Source organism: Haliotis asinina, chromosome 4 (genome assembly GCF_037392515.1).
Source record: "Haliotis asinina isolate JCU_RB_2024 chromosome 4, JCU_Hal_asi_v2, whole genome shotgun sequence".
Taxonomy (NCBI): Eukaryota; Metazoa; Mollusca; class Gastropoda; order Lepetellida; family Haliotidae; genus Haliotis; species Haliotis asinina.
The window spans coordinates 35,146,017-35,163,188 of NC_090283.1; the positions used below are offsets into that span (position 1 = coordinate 35,146,017).

Consider the following 17,172-nt stretch of genomic DNA (forward strand, 5'->3'; position numbering starts at 1 on the left):
GTGAGCAAAGCAGACTTTTGGGCAACTTTTAATCGTTAGGTATTAATTAACCACACTTTGATGTTAAGAAAAAAATGGTGTTCCGCTTAAGACTAACCATAAGTCTTCCATATATAATGGTTACAGAGTACATACATGTTAGTTTATTCGTTTTTTAAGTAGCAAACATTCACCGATGGCAAGCTGGATGAAGCTGCTGTTGGAATACTTAGAACACACTTCGAACCCGCCTTTAATTATTCTTACTCATCCCCACTGTATTAGATCACGAATGCAACTCGAATGAATACAGTAGAAATAATTAGAATGCCGTTAGAATACACTAAGACCATGTACAATGAATTTCCACTGCCGCATGAGACCGGTTCAATTGCTGCCTGAATAGCATTTGAATATCAGTTGAAAGTACCTCGAATGCTGTACGAATTTACATAGAATGCGTTCTGAACCCTCTTGGACTGATCCCTGAATATGGATCGAAGGTTCAAGAATTAAAACTGAATGCAGCATATTTCAAATGTCCTTCAGCATTAGGCATCTCCTTTCTCTTGTGGGTCGCCGCTCCCAAGCTGTTAAGATGCTCATGGTGGTCACACCAGATACTGACACTTTACTCTGACCAGGTAGCTTTAACAGCCCTGTGTCGTTTTACCAAACAATTTCTGGGTAATCAGGTTTTGGAAATTTGTAATGTGACGATGTTATTACAATTCAGGTTTGATGGCATGCTTGAATTAATTGGTTATATGCATTCAGTAAGTAAATTCCGAAACAGCATGTCAAGTTTCTTTATATTTTAAGAGTATACTAGAACATATGAAATGTCTAGGTAAAATAATATAAACAAGTCTGCAAGGCCCGTCTCTAAAGTTTTTCCACAATGTACTATCACTAAGGTTTCCACTTGTCAGGATCCTTGTTGATGACTGGTCCACCAGATGACAACAGCAACACATATTACTTATAATTATTATTTATTCACAATATTCAAGTGTCAAATGTCCTCATGTTGACTTCAAACACATCTGACAAGCTTAATATGTTAAATATTCATCAAAAGGTAATCCTTTGTTTTTGGCAAAAGGTATCATGGTCAGTCTGACATAGACTTAAATACTGCCATGATTAATGTCTTCTCAAACATCAGTCTCACATGGTTGATCTTTTCTGTGTGACTACATCAGGTATACATAAAACATTGCATATATTGGTGGTGTACATGTAGTGATGTTATGTTCACAGTCCCTCAATGGCATCACCACCATACAGCATCTGAGCAAGTGTGTCTGTGCTGTGTCTAAACACATAAAGACATGTTGTAGAACATGATCGGAACAGAAATGGCAAGTTCTTCACCCCAAATATGTTAGTGACTGGTCGAATTATCCTGAGGCCTGGGCCAAAAAGTGCTCCTCTACAGCAGTCACACGTATCTTTGCTGAAAAAAAAGAAATAAGTTCCTTAACTTAAACAAGAGCATTCTCCTCTGTCAGACAAGACAATCGTTTTGGGGGTTCCTTTTTTTCAAAACCAACCTGAGCCTATGAGTTTTGCCCAAATGAAGAGAAATCTTTGCTGTATAATTATGTGACCATGTGGAGCCAAGCTACTAATCACCTACTTAGTTTGAGCATATGTCTTTAAATGATACACAGACAGAGCAAAGATGTTGAAGTCCATTGGATAACCCTGTCTTCGTCAGCAATGGAAATCCCTCCTAATGATGAATCTCTATCAGTATGCTACACCTCATAACAAACTGAAAGGGACTACTGACCTTACTTCAGTATAAAGGCAGTTCACTATGGAGAGTTCAACAAAAACAAGTGTCCAAGATCAACAAAAGCAGTTTGTTGTATCCGCCAGTTCATTTTAAGTATGTTCATCATAAACATAGTTTACCTCATGTTAAAGACAATCAACCATGTAAATTTGTCCTGTTTGTGACTATAAATTAGTGTCTCACCTCAGTAATATGGAACACACAGCCTGTGGCAAGTCAGTTTCAACCAGCTCAGAGTTGTGGATGGCAAGAGCAGCAAGATCAATCAGCCTCTGCAAGCACCATCAACATTCAGCCTAAAGTTCTTTCACTGCTACCCTATATAACATTCTGTCTCATCATTTTCAATATGGATGCTTATTTACTACTCACATAACTACTGTGCTGTTATTCTTCAAAACACATACCTCTATTATGTTGCCCCATTATTAAGTCTATACCTCCCTCATGTTGCCCCCTTATTACGTCTATACCTCTATCATGTTGCCCCATTATTAAGTCTATACCTCCCTCATGTTGCCCCCTTATTACGTCTATACCTCTATCATGTTGCCCCATTATTAAGTCTATACCTCTATCATGTTGCCCCCTTATTACGTCTATACCTCCCTCATGTTGCCCCCTTATTAAGTCTATACCTCCCTCATGTTGCCCCCTTATTACGTCTATACCTCTATCATGTTGCCCCACTAATAAGTCTATACCTCTATCATGTTGCCCCCTTATTAAGTCTATACCTCCCTCATGTTGCCCCCTTATTACGTCTATACCTCTATCATGTTGCCCCACTATTAAGTCTATACCTCTATCATGCTGCCCCACTATTAAGTCTATACCTCTATCATGTTGCCCCACTAATAAGTCTATACCTCTATCATGTTGCCCCACTAATAAGTCTATACCTCTATCATGTTGCCCCATTATTAAGTCTATACCTCTATCATGTTGCCCCCTTATTACGTCTATACCTCCCTCATGTTGCCCCCTTATTACGTCTATACCTCCCTCATGTTGCCCCCTTATTACGTCTATACCTCCCTCATGTTGCCCCCTTATTACGTCTATACCTCTATCATGTTGCCCCACTAATAAGTCTATACCTCTATCATGTTGCCCCACTAATAAGTCTATACCTCTATCATGTTGCCCCACTAATAAGTCTATACCTCTATCATGTTGCCCCACTAATAAGTCTATACCTCTATCATGTTGCCCCATTATTAAGTCTATATCTCCCTCATGTTGCCACACTTATGATAGTCTATATATTTCCCTCATGCTGCCCAACTATAGTCTATATATCCCTCATGTTGCCACACTTATGATAGTCTATATCTCCCTCATGTTGCCACACTTATGATAGTCTATATATTTCCCTCATGCTGCCCGACTATAGTCTATATATCCCTCATGTTGCCACACTTATGATAGTCTATATCTCCCTCATGCTGCCCCACTATAGTATATATCTCCTTCACATACATTTTCATAAGCTGCCTCACTATGTCCCAAATTGTGTAGTGAAAATACCTGTGGCTGGTTCTTGGTGCTATCCCTCCAGAAGAGTGGGTGCATGAGGTTGTTCCTGACATTGACAGAGCGTAGATGAAGGCGGCAGGCAGATCCTGGCAGTGCTGGAAGTTGGTTCCCCTCCACATTCAACTCCAGTAGATTCCTGATCACAGAAACATGTAGGACATGTCAAGCAGTCATTCAAGGCACAGATATTTCACAACTAAAATTGATAAAGGAAAATAAGCTTTACACTTTGCTTTATAAATATAAATACAAATCTACCATAACATTTTCATCTCATATTTAAGTATACAGGTGTTCTATATGTCTCCTAACATAGATATCACCTGGGCACATGGGGCTACAGAACTATTAGATCATGCTAAACCAAGAAGAAAGTTATAATAACTGGAGTGTTTCATTAGAAGTGAAAATAGAATGTATTGTTACCTGAGTTTGCATATTTCATTTGGAATGAAGGTGAGTCTGTTGTAAGAGATATCAAGATGTTCTAGGGACGTCATGTCAAAGAGACTGGATGCAAAAACAAAAGACCACATTCAAAAGTAGTATTCTGCCTCATTATCAATTATCCTTCTGTCTACTATACACATATACTGGACAAAAAAAGCTAGGGACATATCAGTGCAGGAAAGGTATAGAAAATCTAGCCTGTCCACAGGACTAGCAGGTCAATTTTTTTTACCAGTTCTGCCGAAATCTAGCCTGTCCTCCACTTCCTTTCTAAACTTGTTTTCATGAGGCTAAGGGAGAGAACTCTGTTCTTATAGCAAACATATCTCATCGATTTCGTTCACAATAATTTTATCTGTTTGATTATCCTAGTATCCTTTGGCAATATTCAAAAAGGTTATAATCATTATATATATGTCATTGGTTTGCTAAAACTGACCCGACATGAGGACAGACTAGATTTTTGTTAACCTATCCTCCACAAATTCACCCGTCTCAGATGTTGGGACAGACTATCTTTCCTACAGTGGATATATGTAAATTTCCAAATTACAGATAATGATCTATGCATTTTTTGACACACTGACAAAATACCAATACTCAAAATATCAACATCCATAACTTATTTTGTCCAGTATATATATCCCCAATGGAAATTGTCATACATAAACTAAAAAAGTACTGAAAAGCTGAAGTTTATTTCACAATTACAGTTGCACATAGCGCATTTGTACATACTGGTAAATAGCTTCAACACTGTGAAACAAGCATTGTTATTCCACTTGTCATCAGTACAACAAACACTGTAGTTTTCAAAATTCAAACAAATTATTTCTAATGACATAATGGGAATGTTCAATTTGCTTGTGAATAAACGATCAGATTAGATACAGATTCTTGTAGATCTGTAAGAAACAGGATGGCTATCAAGAGACCAGTGATATGCAAGACATACCTGATGGGCAGGGAAGACAGAAGACAAAAAGACACAACAAATGTCCTCAGTTTGCTGAGCTTGTTTATGTCTGGGGGGAGCTCTATGAGAGGGTTATTCCTCAGTTTCAGCACCTCCAACTGACCCATCTCCAGAACCTCCAAGGGCAAACCCTTCAAGGGAAACCACCAAAAAACATAGCACACCATCTCAGAACATCCTGTAGGGTATAATGACATAGATTCTACACTTGTAGAGCAGACAAGTGCAGATATTTTCAATGCCATCCACAATGACAACTTAAATGATATGAACTTACAACTACATAGAGACATGACAGTGACACACTCTCCTCCAGAAGTTCAAACCTACAAGCATTACCGCGATCAGTGTGTAAGTCACTTGATCATCATACATATCAATAATACTGCAGCAGGATACTCACCCTGAAGTCATTGAAGGAAAGGTTGAGGTAGGTGACTGTCTTCACTAACGGTGTCACATCCGGCACTTCTGATATAAAGTGGGCCTACAACATACAAGCTTCACATAAGGTGATCATTAACAGGAGGGCAACCACACAGAATTTATCCCATTAGTCACCTTCTCAAAGAGAACAAATTATGTTTAACAGCTTACAAAATCTGGAATTTGTTGAGGTTTTTTTTTCGAAATAATTGGGGTCACAAGCACAAAGTTTGAGACTGAAAACTGCAAAATGTTACTGCTTATTCCTATGTTTGTGAAATCAACTGTAAGACTCTTCAGTCAAACTAATTAATTACTGCATTAGAAACAGATGTAATAATGAAAATACATGTAACAACAGTAGCACAGATAAGTTCTCACCTTTAGACTGAGTGCTGTCCCTCCACTGATCAGAGAGTCCAAAATGGCTAGTTCTGAAGGGGAGATAACTCCATCCTCCGGCACAGCTATAAACAAAGCATTTAAGAACGTTTAATGGTTGAATAGAACATAGAAGCATTTGTTTTACACATTGAAAGTGTACAGCTAGGTACCAGGTTAACTGGAGCTAGGTTATTACACTCTGACTAGAATCTGTGGCCAAAGAGTACTTATATACCAGACTTCAACACGGCACTCCATCTAACACTGCAAGCATTCATAAGCTGCCCTATCATGAGTAGCCAGATACAACTGAGCGTGACATGAGACTTGCCCACTTTCTGTTAGAACAGAGGATAAATACCATGAGATAATGTTTGTACGCATATACTAAAACCACATAATGAATATTACTAAAACTCACTATGGGCGATTGTAAAATATATTTCTTCAACCTTTACCGACAGACAAAGGGAACAGAGGATGCCCATCTGAAATTTCTCTGATTCGTCATGTCAGAGTTCTGATATTCCAAAGAAGGGTGAAGATCATCGACTTTGTACATGTGTACAAAATTGCTTTGATCTCAGGTAATAACAAAACTTTAATCTCAAAGAAATGATGCTAGGATGAATCTTACATGCCTGTTTCACCTAGAATATCTCTCCTGTACTAACCTGAAAGCAGTGAGAGTATATCAGGACCAAAACATTTACCCCTAGTATACTGGTTTGAGGTAACTGTTGGTATGAGGTAACATTAGTAGTCAGAATTTATTTTCTACAGAAAACATGGCAGAAAATTAAGCACACACATACATGTACATACAATTACATGACAAATTAATCAAGAATTATTGGGAATAGAGGAAGCCAACTGCATTTGAAATCCAACACTTTTCATCCCAACCAAATGTTACTAATCCATTCAAAATAATCTACACTTAAATAAAGATGCTTTACATCCTCTAATTTGTAATTCATAAACATATTTTGCCATTTGAAGAAACAAATTTTACTGCAAACACTATGTAAATCTTGTTTACAAATCAGTTTGTCATAGAAAAGTCTAGAACCTTTGCATGGTATCAGTAAATTCATATGACAAAACCTGCATTAGTAACAAACATATTTACCTTTTATATCATTTTTCCTTCAAATATAAAGCAGTTTCATGATCACTAATTGTCAAATTTCCCCTCTCAGCCCAGTTTCTAATATATGTGTTGGATTTTTACCATCCTGTAGTCAGACTTACTGAAGGGCGAGCGACTCCTCTCCGACCCCTGGAAGTACTGGGTTTGTGCCGAATGGAAGACTGCGTCTGAGGTAGGCAGTTCAGAATCTCTGAAATAAGATAATAAGGTAGTATGTTGGGTTTAACTACTTTGGCCATTGCCTCAGTAATCACACCTCTAGGTTTCCTGTGAGAGAAAAGACTCTCACAGTGACATGAGTTCAAAATTCAAGCAATGCAGCTGAGGACACCACTTTTAAATAAGTAATATGCTTTAACTTATTTGATACCCAGATCCAGATCAAGCACCCAGTCAAGGCTTTAATGTGCTGTAAGTTTGATTGCTATTACTGAGAGGTGAATATTACCATCACAGCTATAGTCACAGCACTTGATTATATTACCTTTGAATTTGTCCTACCTCACAATATTGTACTGCCATAGTAATACCTGTGTAGGGAGTTGTATAATTTGTGAATACAATGGTTAAAGCTTATATGCAAAGCAAAACACAACTTTGCAGATTCTGATATCATTTGGTATGGACTTACAATAACAAAATGCAAATTTCAAATATCAAAAATGCACATTCAACTAACAAAGTTGAAAAACAACAAGATGGAAAACCCCCCTGCAAAATCAGAGTTTCAACGTTTTACTAATTTCACCCGAGTTGGGCTCAAAATCGGTTTCAACAGCCATGCTGCACTGCATATATAGTGTATGCACAATGACTAGGTTCACATAACTTGAACCTGGGATGCCTGGGTGGGTTATTCTTAAGTAGGCAAGTTTTCAAGAAAGTGTAGCATTAGAAGTACTAATAACATTGTTAAAAAATCCTCAGCTTAAAAACTGAAATGTTTTAATCCATGTGTATGGAAACATAGAAAAAACATGTTGATTGTGATAACAAAGTAGCCTCTCTTACAAACAAAACTCAATGTCTGTTGTATTGACATGTATGTGTCTGCCTGAATGTCTGCTAATCACAATATGTAATACACAACTTCAATCATTGACCTTATATGGTATTTGGGACAGCAATTTGAACTAAAACTGTTATCAGGCTTATACACAGTAAATGGTTCATGCACTGACAGGCAGATGCTATATTTGTACACATGACCTGTTATGATGTCTGATGATTGCAAACAATTTACATCCATGACTGGACTGGACACAAACCTGTGCAAACTCAGATTGTCAGCTTCAAGTTCTGCTTTTTACTTGAACGTCATGGATGAATGACAGTTTCCAAGCACACAGTGGTTCACCATATCAGTATTTGTTGATTTGTTTGAAAAAATTGGCATGTATTTACAAAATCCAACATCTCTATATACACCTCTTGAGTGCATCAGCAAATGAACAAACCAGTGAAAGCCTTCATTACAACTCTGACTGGGTTCAGTATCTGTGTATGGAATAGCGTTTGCTGGTGCCCTGCTGCTTGCTAGTTACACAGTAGGGCTTTATTCTATAGCCAGCCCTGTGGGCCAATACGTTCTCCATAAGTATATATTCTACCATGTCACTGACTACGGGTGATATTTCAAAAATAGTTTACAATTAATGGTAGCTAGACAACATCTGTATGTATTGTCCAGGATCAATCAATCTATAATTTCCATAGAACAGCCTACCCTTTTATCTAACACTAAACATGACTGGTCTAGAGAATGCTTTCAGTGAGCAAGTTGTGTTTTTTTTTTCAAATTTGCTGTTTTAAACTTTTCACAAGGACAGTTACACTGCATGCAGAAAATGTAGAGACCATTCTTGCCAAAGATACTGACCATTCTGACTTTGCCTGTCTTTCTGATTCAGATGGCAGTGACACTAAATGAGTCAACAGTGACCACCAAGTCATACTTTGTAAATTGTTTTCTCTTTTTCACATGTTTAAATTTGCTTCACCACAAGTAATTCATTAATTGCATTACTTTAACGCCTTATCTCAGTTTATCGTTCTTGATGCATGGCTGGTTACATGTTAACAGGGTCAGCAATACTTTTCCGTTGAAATACTTATTTGTGATTATACATTTGGAATTTCATTCATTTGTGTTTGTTCAATTACGTTAACTGGAAACGTATATTTTCTATTATAAATAAATGATAATTGATTTTTAAATATGTTTGGTGTTTTGGTTGCATGTAAGTTTTTACTAAAGCCCATTTCTTGTTGGTTGGTTTCACACCTAGTTGTTTTACACACTGCTTCCTATTGAACTTTTTAGTGTCAGTGAGGGAATCAACAACACATATTACTCACACTTTCTTCTTGGATATGAAACTCAGTCTTTCAGCAGTGTCATCTTCATACAGAATGATTTCTGTGTGAGGCATCTTGTCACTCTGGTAGGAAGGGCTGTACTTTGGCATTTGTTTGATGACTGTTTTAACCTCTGTGTTGATGAGTTCTCGTACATGAGACTTGATCATTGCTGCCATCTCATACAGCAGCTGACGCTGAGGGATGCGCGGCTCACATGCAGGCACATTCTGACCTGAAGACATCCAGGTACATACACTTATTCACTCACTTCCACCACAGAACTGTCCACCAGTATAAGTTTTAACCCAGTAAAATAGTCACTACAACATCTGGAAAGCAAACCTAGGATTGCTGTGTTAACATTTTGTTACTCAACATACATTTCTTGCCCTCTTTTGTGGTTATTAGGATCAGTTTTAAAACTATAACTGTTACCAGTTACATATAGGACTGCATGTAACAATGTTACCAGTATGTCATAATACACTTTCTAAATGATACATACTGCAATATTTTTTCTGAGAACTGGTATATTGGGTAAAGAACTAATTTGAAGTTTGTTTCTTTATATTTATCCTTATGGTGTAAATCAAAATACTGTCTTTCACAATAAATGTTTTCCCTTGTTATTCCATAACAAAACAGTATACTGTGAATACCAGAAATTGAATAAAAAAGAAAACAGAATCCATGACTATGCAACCTAATTTTGAGCTTGTTTTTTATCAGAACATTAACATACATGTTTGGGGACTTATAATACAGAAAATAAGATTCACATTCATGATTGGTGTCTCCCACTGTCAAACACAAGTAACCTGTGAAGGTCCCGGGGTAGAACAGGCCTTCAGCAACACATGCTTTCCATAAAAGGCGACTGTGCTTGTCGTAAGAGGCGACTAACGGGATCGGGTGGTCAGACTCGCTGACTTGGTTGACACATGTCATCGGTTTCCAAATGTGTTCACTCACATATCAAACACAAGTTCCCAATATATCGCACATATTATAACATAACAAAAACCTGAAGTGTGCTTCGCACTATATATTAAATCATGTCTTGTTTTCCCAGAATAACCACATTTGAGGGTTTTGTTTAGCAGGAACAGGTTTTACTTTTCACTAGGAAGACATCTTTCCAGGTTTTGCTTTTCATTAGTAAGACCTCTTCCCAGGTTTTACTTAATGCAATCATCTTTTCCTTAAATTCTATATGAACATCAACATTTGAATGATATATGAGTGTTTGAAATCAATTGAAAAATATTGTACAAGATTAAGCTCAAAGTGCATATGTTTTCCTTAGAAAGACTGAAACAGCAATTATCTGATATGTAGGCAGACGCTCTACCACAAGACCACCGGACCAACGAAGGAAGTGGTTTATAGTTTATAATTACTGTCATTAAATTGATTTTATGTACGCTTCAGTTATTGTTATGTAGCTTCATTAAATGATCATGTACATTGTAATCATCTATCACTGACGGTATATGTGTTAGAGAAAACACTTCTCCTCAGTTTTGGTAGACAATGTAAAACCATCAGGGTCACGAAATCCCTCTCCCTCCGCTTTTACATTGTTTACCAAAACCTCAGTGCCATGTTTTCTCCTATACGATTATGTACCTGAATCGCAATATATTGCAATAATTCTCTTTTGTCAATACACAACTTGACTTGAAACATTCCCCATTAGTGAATTATTGTGTGAGTGAGGTAACAGATGTAAACAGAACTAATCTGGCACAGTGCCACTGGTTCTTGTTGACATGTTTCCTTACAAAAAGGAATAAACATTTTTTTGTACCAGACTGTAGAGCTAAAGGCAGTGAAAAGGAGTGCTTACTGACACAAGACATGACACTGTAACTGGTGCGAATTACTCGACAGATATGTCACATGATTATTCTGAGATGAACATATGGGGGAAGATTTCTGCTAGTTGGAGTACATTGCTAAATGTGTGTGTGCTAGTCTTATACTATCAGTTGTTCATCTTGTTTAATTCCTGAAAGACAGGGAAACAACAAGTTCCACCTTATTTTCCATAAAATAGCCCAATCCACTCTCCAGTATCTGCTGGTCTCACGTTATTTTGATGAATAAGTAATTGCAGGTGATGTGTGTGTGTACTAACCTTCTGGGGTGAACGTCACCTCATGCACAGATTGTTGAACTGGTGGGTATATATGTGTTTCTGCCAGCAATTTTGTGAGTTTTTTATAATTGTGCCTTGAACACACAGCGTCTTTAACTCTTCTCATTGGCACATGGTTGATCCTTGCAACATGTCTCAAAAAGTTATCCAGCGTAAATGCAGGTGGTTGATAGTATCGCATCTCATCAGGCTCTGAGTCAAACCACACCTCATTAACTGTTCTTGGTTCTCTGGGTGGGAACGGGTCAGGACCTCGGGGTTTAAAAGGTTTTGTTAATCTCTTTCCATCAATATATGTCCCAACTGTGCTTCGACCTCGAAAAAGTGGGTCCAAAACGTATTTTAAATCATCTCTACTGATGAAGGATGTGCCATGACTTTCTGGAGATGTGTATGTGTTCATCCTGAAAGTTCTCCTAGTGGGGACAGACTCGGAGGGGGGCGGAGACACCAGACTCGGTGCCCCACTCGGAATTGGTGACATAGACTGGTAATAGTCAATCTCTTGCGAGTCACAACGCATGGATTCCACATCATTGTACACTTCATAGGTTTTGCTTGGACTGAAGCAGCTGTCTGTTTTAACAGAGGGACATGGAGACAGTGGTGGAAGTGGCTTGGGGACCTGGGGGCGTCGCAACAGCTTCCCTCCTGTCTTCCCTGTTGATTTCAGTCCTGGAACGATGGTCACTAACTGCAATAGAATGATTAAGTATGAGTGGTCTACATGAAGGAGAAGTGAGGTACTGGACTACAGTTAAACAGGGATGACTGGTCCATTAATAACTCAACAGTTCACTCGTATTCCCTATCATACTCCTTATAATGTAGCAAAATAACATGACTGAATAATTCAATTCAGCTTCACAATCACATCAAAACAAACTATTAATTCCAGCAAGAATTTGGAAAACAATGCATAATAATAAAATTTTGTTCATTTACATCCCCCTGTATATCTGGGGTTCAAAAACCCAACTGCCCAACACCTTGGACAAATCAGTTTTCATTTCAGGCAATCAAACAATGGTATCTTACTTGTCCGAGGGCTATTAGATCATTAACTCAGTGTAAGTAAACTTAGTCTCAGTGTATTTCGTTACACTCCACCACTGAGTCTAACAAAACCTTATAGGAGGTCGCGTCGGGTAACCTTTGAGCGACCAATGACTGTCCAATCAAACACAATACGGTTAAATAGATTTAACTAGTGAGACAACGGCTACTATTTAGGGATCGGAGAGACTTTCAAAATATTCAGGTCACTGACACAGATCTCTCCACAAACAAAATCTGCATATATATAACACAGTTATTTAACCTGCAGTATATACGCTTTGGGGTTTCTGTTGACATGGTGACCATTAGCTACTATTTCCACAAAATAACATCCTTGAATATTGCCAAAACACTATTTTCAGAGACTGTTTACTCACCGTTGTCATGGTTGTACGTACGCCGTGTGCATCGCCCGGAAGTGAGCATACACTAAATAGCATTTGGAATTGAACCTTTTTGAGATAAAAAGTTCAACACGTATGTGCAAATGTGCACTTTCGCAATTTGGTAAGCTGTGTTCTGATTGGTCAATCTCAAAGTTTACCTGACGTGACCTCCTATAAGGTCAGTGGTGGAGTGTAACGAAATACACTGAGACTAAGTTTACTTAGACTGATCATTAGATTTATCCTTCTTTGTTATTTATCAATTTTAGTCCAGTAAACATTAACACTAAATCCAATGTTGATTTATTCTTTCATAATTACATCATCATGATTTATGTCCTAAAATCAGGTCAAGTGGAAAATTAGTCAAGTCAAGTTACTTTACTAATGTTACTTGCTCTGTGGCAAGTGGATTTAAAATAAAAACATTTGAACCCCTATGTACATGCATCTGATACAATAAAAAAATATACTAAAATCATAGATTTATATATAAATGTACCTGACATTTTCCATTCATACATTATCCCTTTCATTGTGCAGACATATTGAAAATCATCTTTATGATCCTAACATGCTGACCTACGTCAAAATTTGTTCTTTTCTCTTAACCACGTATACTAGTTCCAGTCCATTATTTTAACCACTGAAATACTAGTATTTGCAAAAGAGTTTTATTTCATGAGTTTCTTTGCTTTTGTTTTATGGCTATCTTCTACACTGAAAACACAGGTTTAAGATTTATGCCAGGGTTATAATAATGAAAATATGTCACCACTTGAATCAATGAACTATATAAAAAAACTATGATGTTGCCAACTTTGTGCATCATATGGCATTTTATAAACTGTTGATGTCTTCTTGTAGGTATTCTGAGCAAATCCCTTGGTGATCAGTCTAAGTAAACTCATTCTCAGTATTATTATTCATTACACTCCAACACTAAGGATGAGTCTAACAAACCCAAGTTGGAGGTTGCGTCTGGTAACCTTTCCAATGCGAGATGACTGTGCAAATTTAACCAGTCAGATAACAGCTACTGTTTAGGATTTGGCGAGACTTACAAAATTCCCCAGTCACTGACACTCATTCCATTGATTCTAGGGTTTGTTAGACTCAGCAGAGGAGTGTAACGAATAATCCTGAGACCAAGTTTACTTAGACTGCTCAGGTGATGTAAGTACTTTGGAATGGACAAACTTGGTTTGTTGACATATAAATTCATTAAATTTAAAATGAGCTGCTTTTCTCTTTCTGAAGCAATGTAGCGATGGATACAACTATGCATTTGTGGTTTTATAAAATTTGTAGTTACACGTGTATTATGCCTAATCCTTACCCCTAAGCACTTAATATGATCCTGATAATTAAAATAAATTGACTGAAGCTGTGAATAACAGAATATGGTAGAAGGTGCCCAGAGTAACCCATTCTGATCAATTTGTATAATGGAGTTCAATCTGTGAGATAAGAAAGTGTGACATGTTTTTGTGACAGAAATTAAATGTGGACATTTCACGCACGATTGAGAGGTGACTTGTTATGTAAGATTTTGAAAGTTTATTTTGTCGCATTGCTGGCATGTTGACAAACCTTTAAAACAAAAAGAAATACAAAACTTTAGTTTTAGACTGGAATGAACATGCTATTAGTTGGCTCGAACAACACACATTAATTGGCTATGGTAAGGAACATGTATTGCACACATACGAACTGACGAGTATCGTAAGCCTATCATTGCTTTGTTAACAAGATTACATCACGGATCTGTCCTGGTACGATATGACACAACTTAAATACTTTTCTATTTGGCATGGACAGTTTTGTGTCTATCCAGTTCATTTTCTTCCACGTTGTGAGATCGTGTGTGTAGCAATGTCACACGGTCAATTTCTATATTTTCATGAAAAAACAAACGAAACAGCTACTCACCGACGGTTTTGTGTCCCGCACACCTGTCGCCATTTTGACGCCGTTGGCATAACAACTGATCTCGTTGGCGCATTCGTCAGCACTCGCCCCTTTCCGTAACCCTCAAGAAGATATCGTAGTGCTATACGGCTTGTCCCGGAGTAACGCGATACGAGTGAATCACGAATGCTCTCGCTGTGAGGAGCTTGCTAGCAAGTTCATTGTTGGCGATCGGGATCGCAGCACACGCTAGGAGCTTGGTCTTAGTAGAGACCAAATACCGATATATGGTCTCTGGTCTTAAGTTTCACTTTCAGTGAGGGCGGCGTCTTTGTGATATTTGCGTCAGAAACTTAATGATTTCTGACAGTCTTTATGATTTGTCACGGGGTCTTTGCACTGATCAATATGTGTTGTAATAAGATAAAATGGTAATTAGAGATTTAGTTTGTGGTGTTAAAATGTCCATAATCATAGCACATAATATCATCGTGCAACTTTACAATTTACAAAATAAATATAGCAATAGAATAGATATCACTTTTATCATAATTTGCAATGAAAGTCATTTTGATGATAAATATGAGTAAAACATCAAGATTGTCAACCTTCGCAGAATTAAATATTCGTGACGAATTATGTCAAGTTTTCCACATAGAACTGTGTCATATGTATAAATATTTTAGCATAATTTCATTAAAACGATATCTTAGAAATATCAGAGAGTCTTTGACATTGGTAGCGGATAATTTGAATCTGAAAGACGATGTACAGGATGTATCATATTGCAATAAGTTGTTCTTTTACATATAAACATTTCTTTGGCCAGTAAATGGTGTGCATCGTGTAATTTCAAGTTGCCCAAACGAACAAGTCATAAAATAATGGGAAATTTAGTGTGCAGCATGTACATTCAAACGAGTACCTGCAAGTGATTGCATGGTACAGTATCATTACCTCTCGGAATAGAACCGACAGAAATCGATAGTACAAAGTCCAATTCACAATGTATAAGGGATACAGTCTGTGCAAAAACAGTTATTTTCAGAAGACAATTTAGTCAATGGTCATGATGTTTTGATGATGTTTGTGATCTACACATTGTTGTAGAAAGTGATAACCACCTGTCAATCATAACGAGACTTAAACCTGTAAAGTGTTGTCCCATGTTACACAACATGTGAATAACACTACTGTCAATCATAACTAGACTTCAACATGTAAAGTGTTGTCCCGTGTTACACAACATGTGAATAAACACTACTGTCAATCATAACTAGACTTCAACATGTAAAGTGTTGTCCCATGTTACACAACATGTGAATAAACACTACTGTCAATCATAACTAGACTTCAACATGTAAAGTGTTGTCCCATGTTACACAACATGTGAATAAACTCTACGGGCTTGAGTAATAGACTATGTTTTACATTCAAGTGGTCTCTCATGGCTGTTTCGATCTCACAAGTGGATTCATTAGATTGCTTTTCTAAACTGAACTATATATTTACGCAATATGGAAGTAAATCTATAGGCATAGAGAAAACTATGCCAAAACAGGAAGGTATGACACGTTCACCTTACAGTAAGTCATCCTTTTTATGCCAGGAGATTTTCAACCAAAGTGAACCGATTCTGCACAATTCTGTTTTAGGTAATTCGCGCAAAAAAAGCTAATGTTTCACGGTGCAATGAAAAGCATGGGACAAATATAACCGCATTATATTTGAACATTATTCTTTGCTCTAAGAAACCATTATTCTCTTGAGAGAGGAATATGGAAATTATCTATATTGAGATTAAATCACCTCTTCAAACATTCAGGTGATCTTTAGATATTGATGGAAACGTCCATTTCCGTTTCATGAACAAGATCTTAGGAACTGTGTCCCCTCAGTTCCATTTTTGTGATTGTGAATTATCTGTGACCATGAATGAATATTTTCCCGTTACATCAACTTCATAATCAGAAATTCCCTGTTGCAATAGAACAATTCAGCGTTTACATAATTATGCTTCTTTTTAGTGTGAGAAAAAACCAGTCAGAATGTTGACTTCAAATGCTACAATAATTTATTTCATCATTCTTTTCAAATATATTCTTAGTACTGCACGTATAATTCTGAGATAGTACTGCACGTATAATTCTGAGGAGTTTCGGAATTACACAAACGTGAAGTCCCCGGATCCTGCTTTAAACTTGTCGAGATGCGGGTAAGAACTGGTATTCAGTAACCCCTGGCTAACGGATCGGGTGGTCAGGCTTACCGACTTAGTTGACACATGACGTCATCGTATCCCAACTGCGTAGATCAAGGCTCACTGGATTGTCTGGTCTCATCTCGATTATTTAAGAGCCGTCGCCATATATCGGGAACATCACATTAGCTAAAAAATGAACACAGACACACACACAGAGGCACACACACACACACACACACACACACACACACACACACACACACACACACACACACACACACACACAGAGGCACACAGGCACACACACACACAGGCACACACAGACACACACACAGGCACACACACACAGAGACAGACACACACACACACATCTGACGTAG

At 37.5% G+C, this 17,172-nt stretch overlaps 1 protein-coding gene across 1 annotated transcript; it reads right to left on the minus strand.

Annotated features, from left to right (window-relative positions):
- Positions 1 to 961: 961 nt before the first annotated feature.
- On the minus strand, positions 962 to 14,670 carry LOC137281513 (leucine-rich repeat-containing protein 63-like). The gene is made up of 11 exons (XM_067812778.1): positions 14,611 to 14,670; positions 11,213 to 11,927; positions 9,070 to 9,304; positions 6,813 to 6,901; positions 5,556 to 5,641; positions 5,152 to 5,235; positions 4,728 to 4,879; positions 3,749 to 3,832; positions 3,314 to 3,458; positions 1,967 to 2,055; positions 962 to 1,438 (listed from the first exon to the last, which is right to left on the minus strand). Exons 1-11 carry the CDS (start codon positions 14,641 to 14,643, stop codon positions 1,237 to 1,239), a joined length of 1,914 nt encoding a protein of 637 aa, XP_067668879.1. The 5' UTR covers positions 14,644 to 14,670; the 3' UTR covers positions 962 to 1,236.
- Positions 14,671 to 17,172: the final 2,502 nt, after the last annotated feature.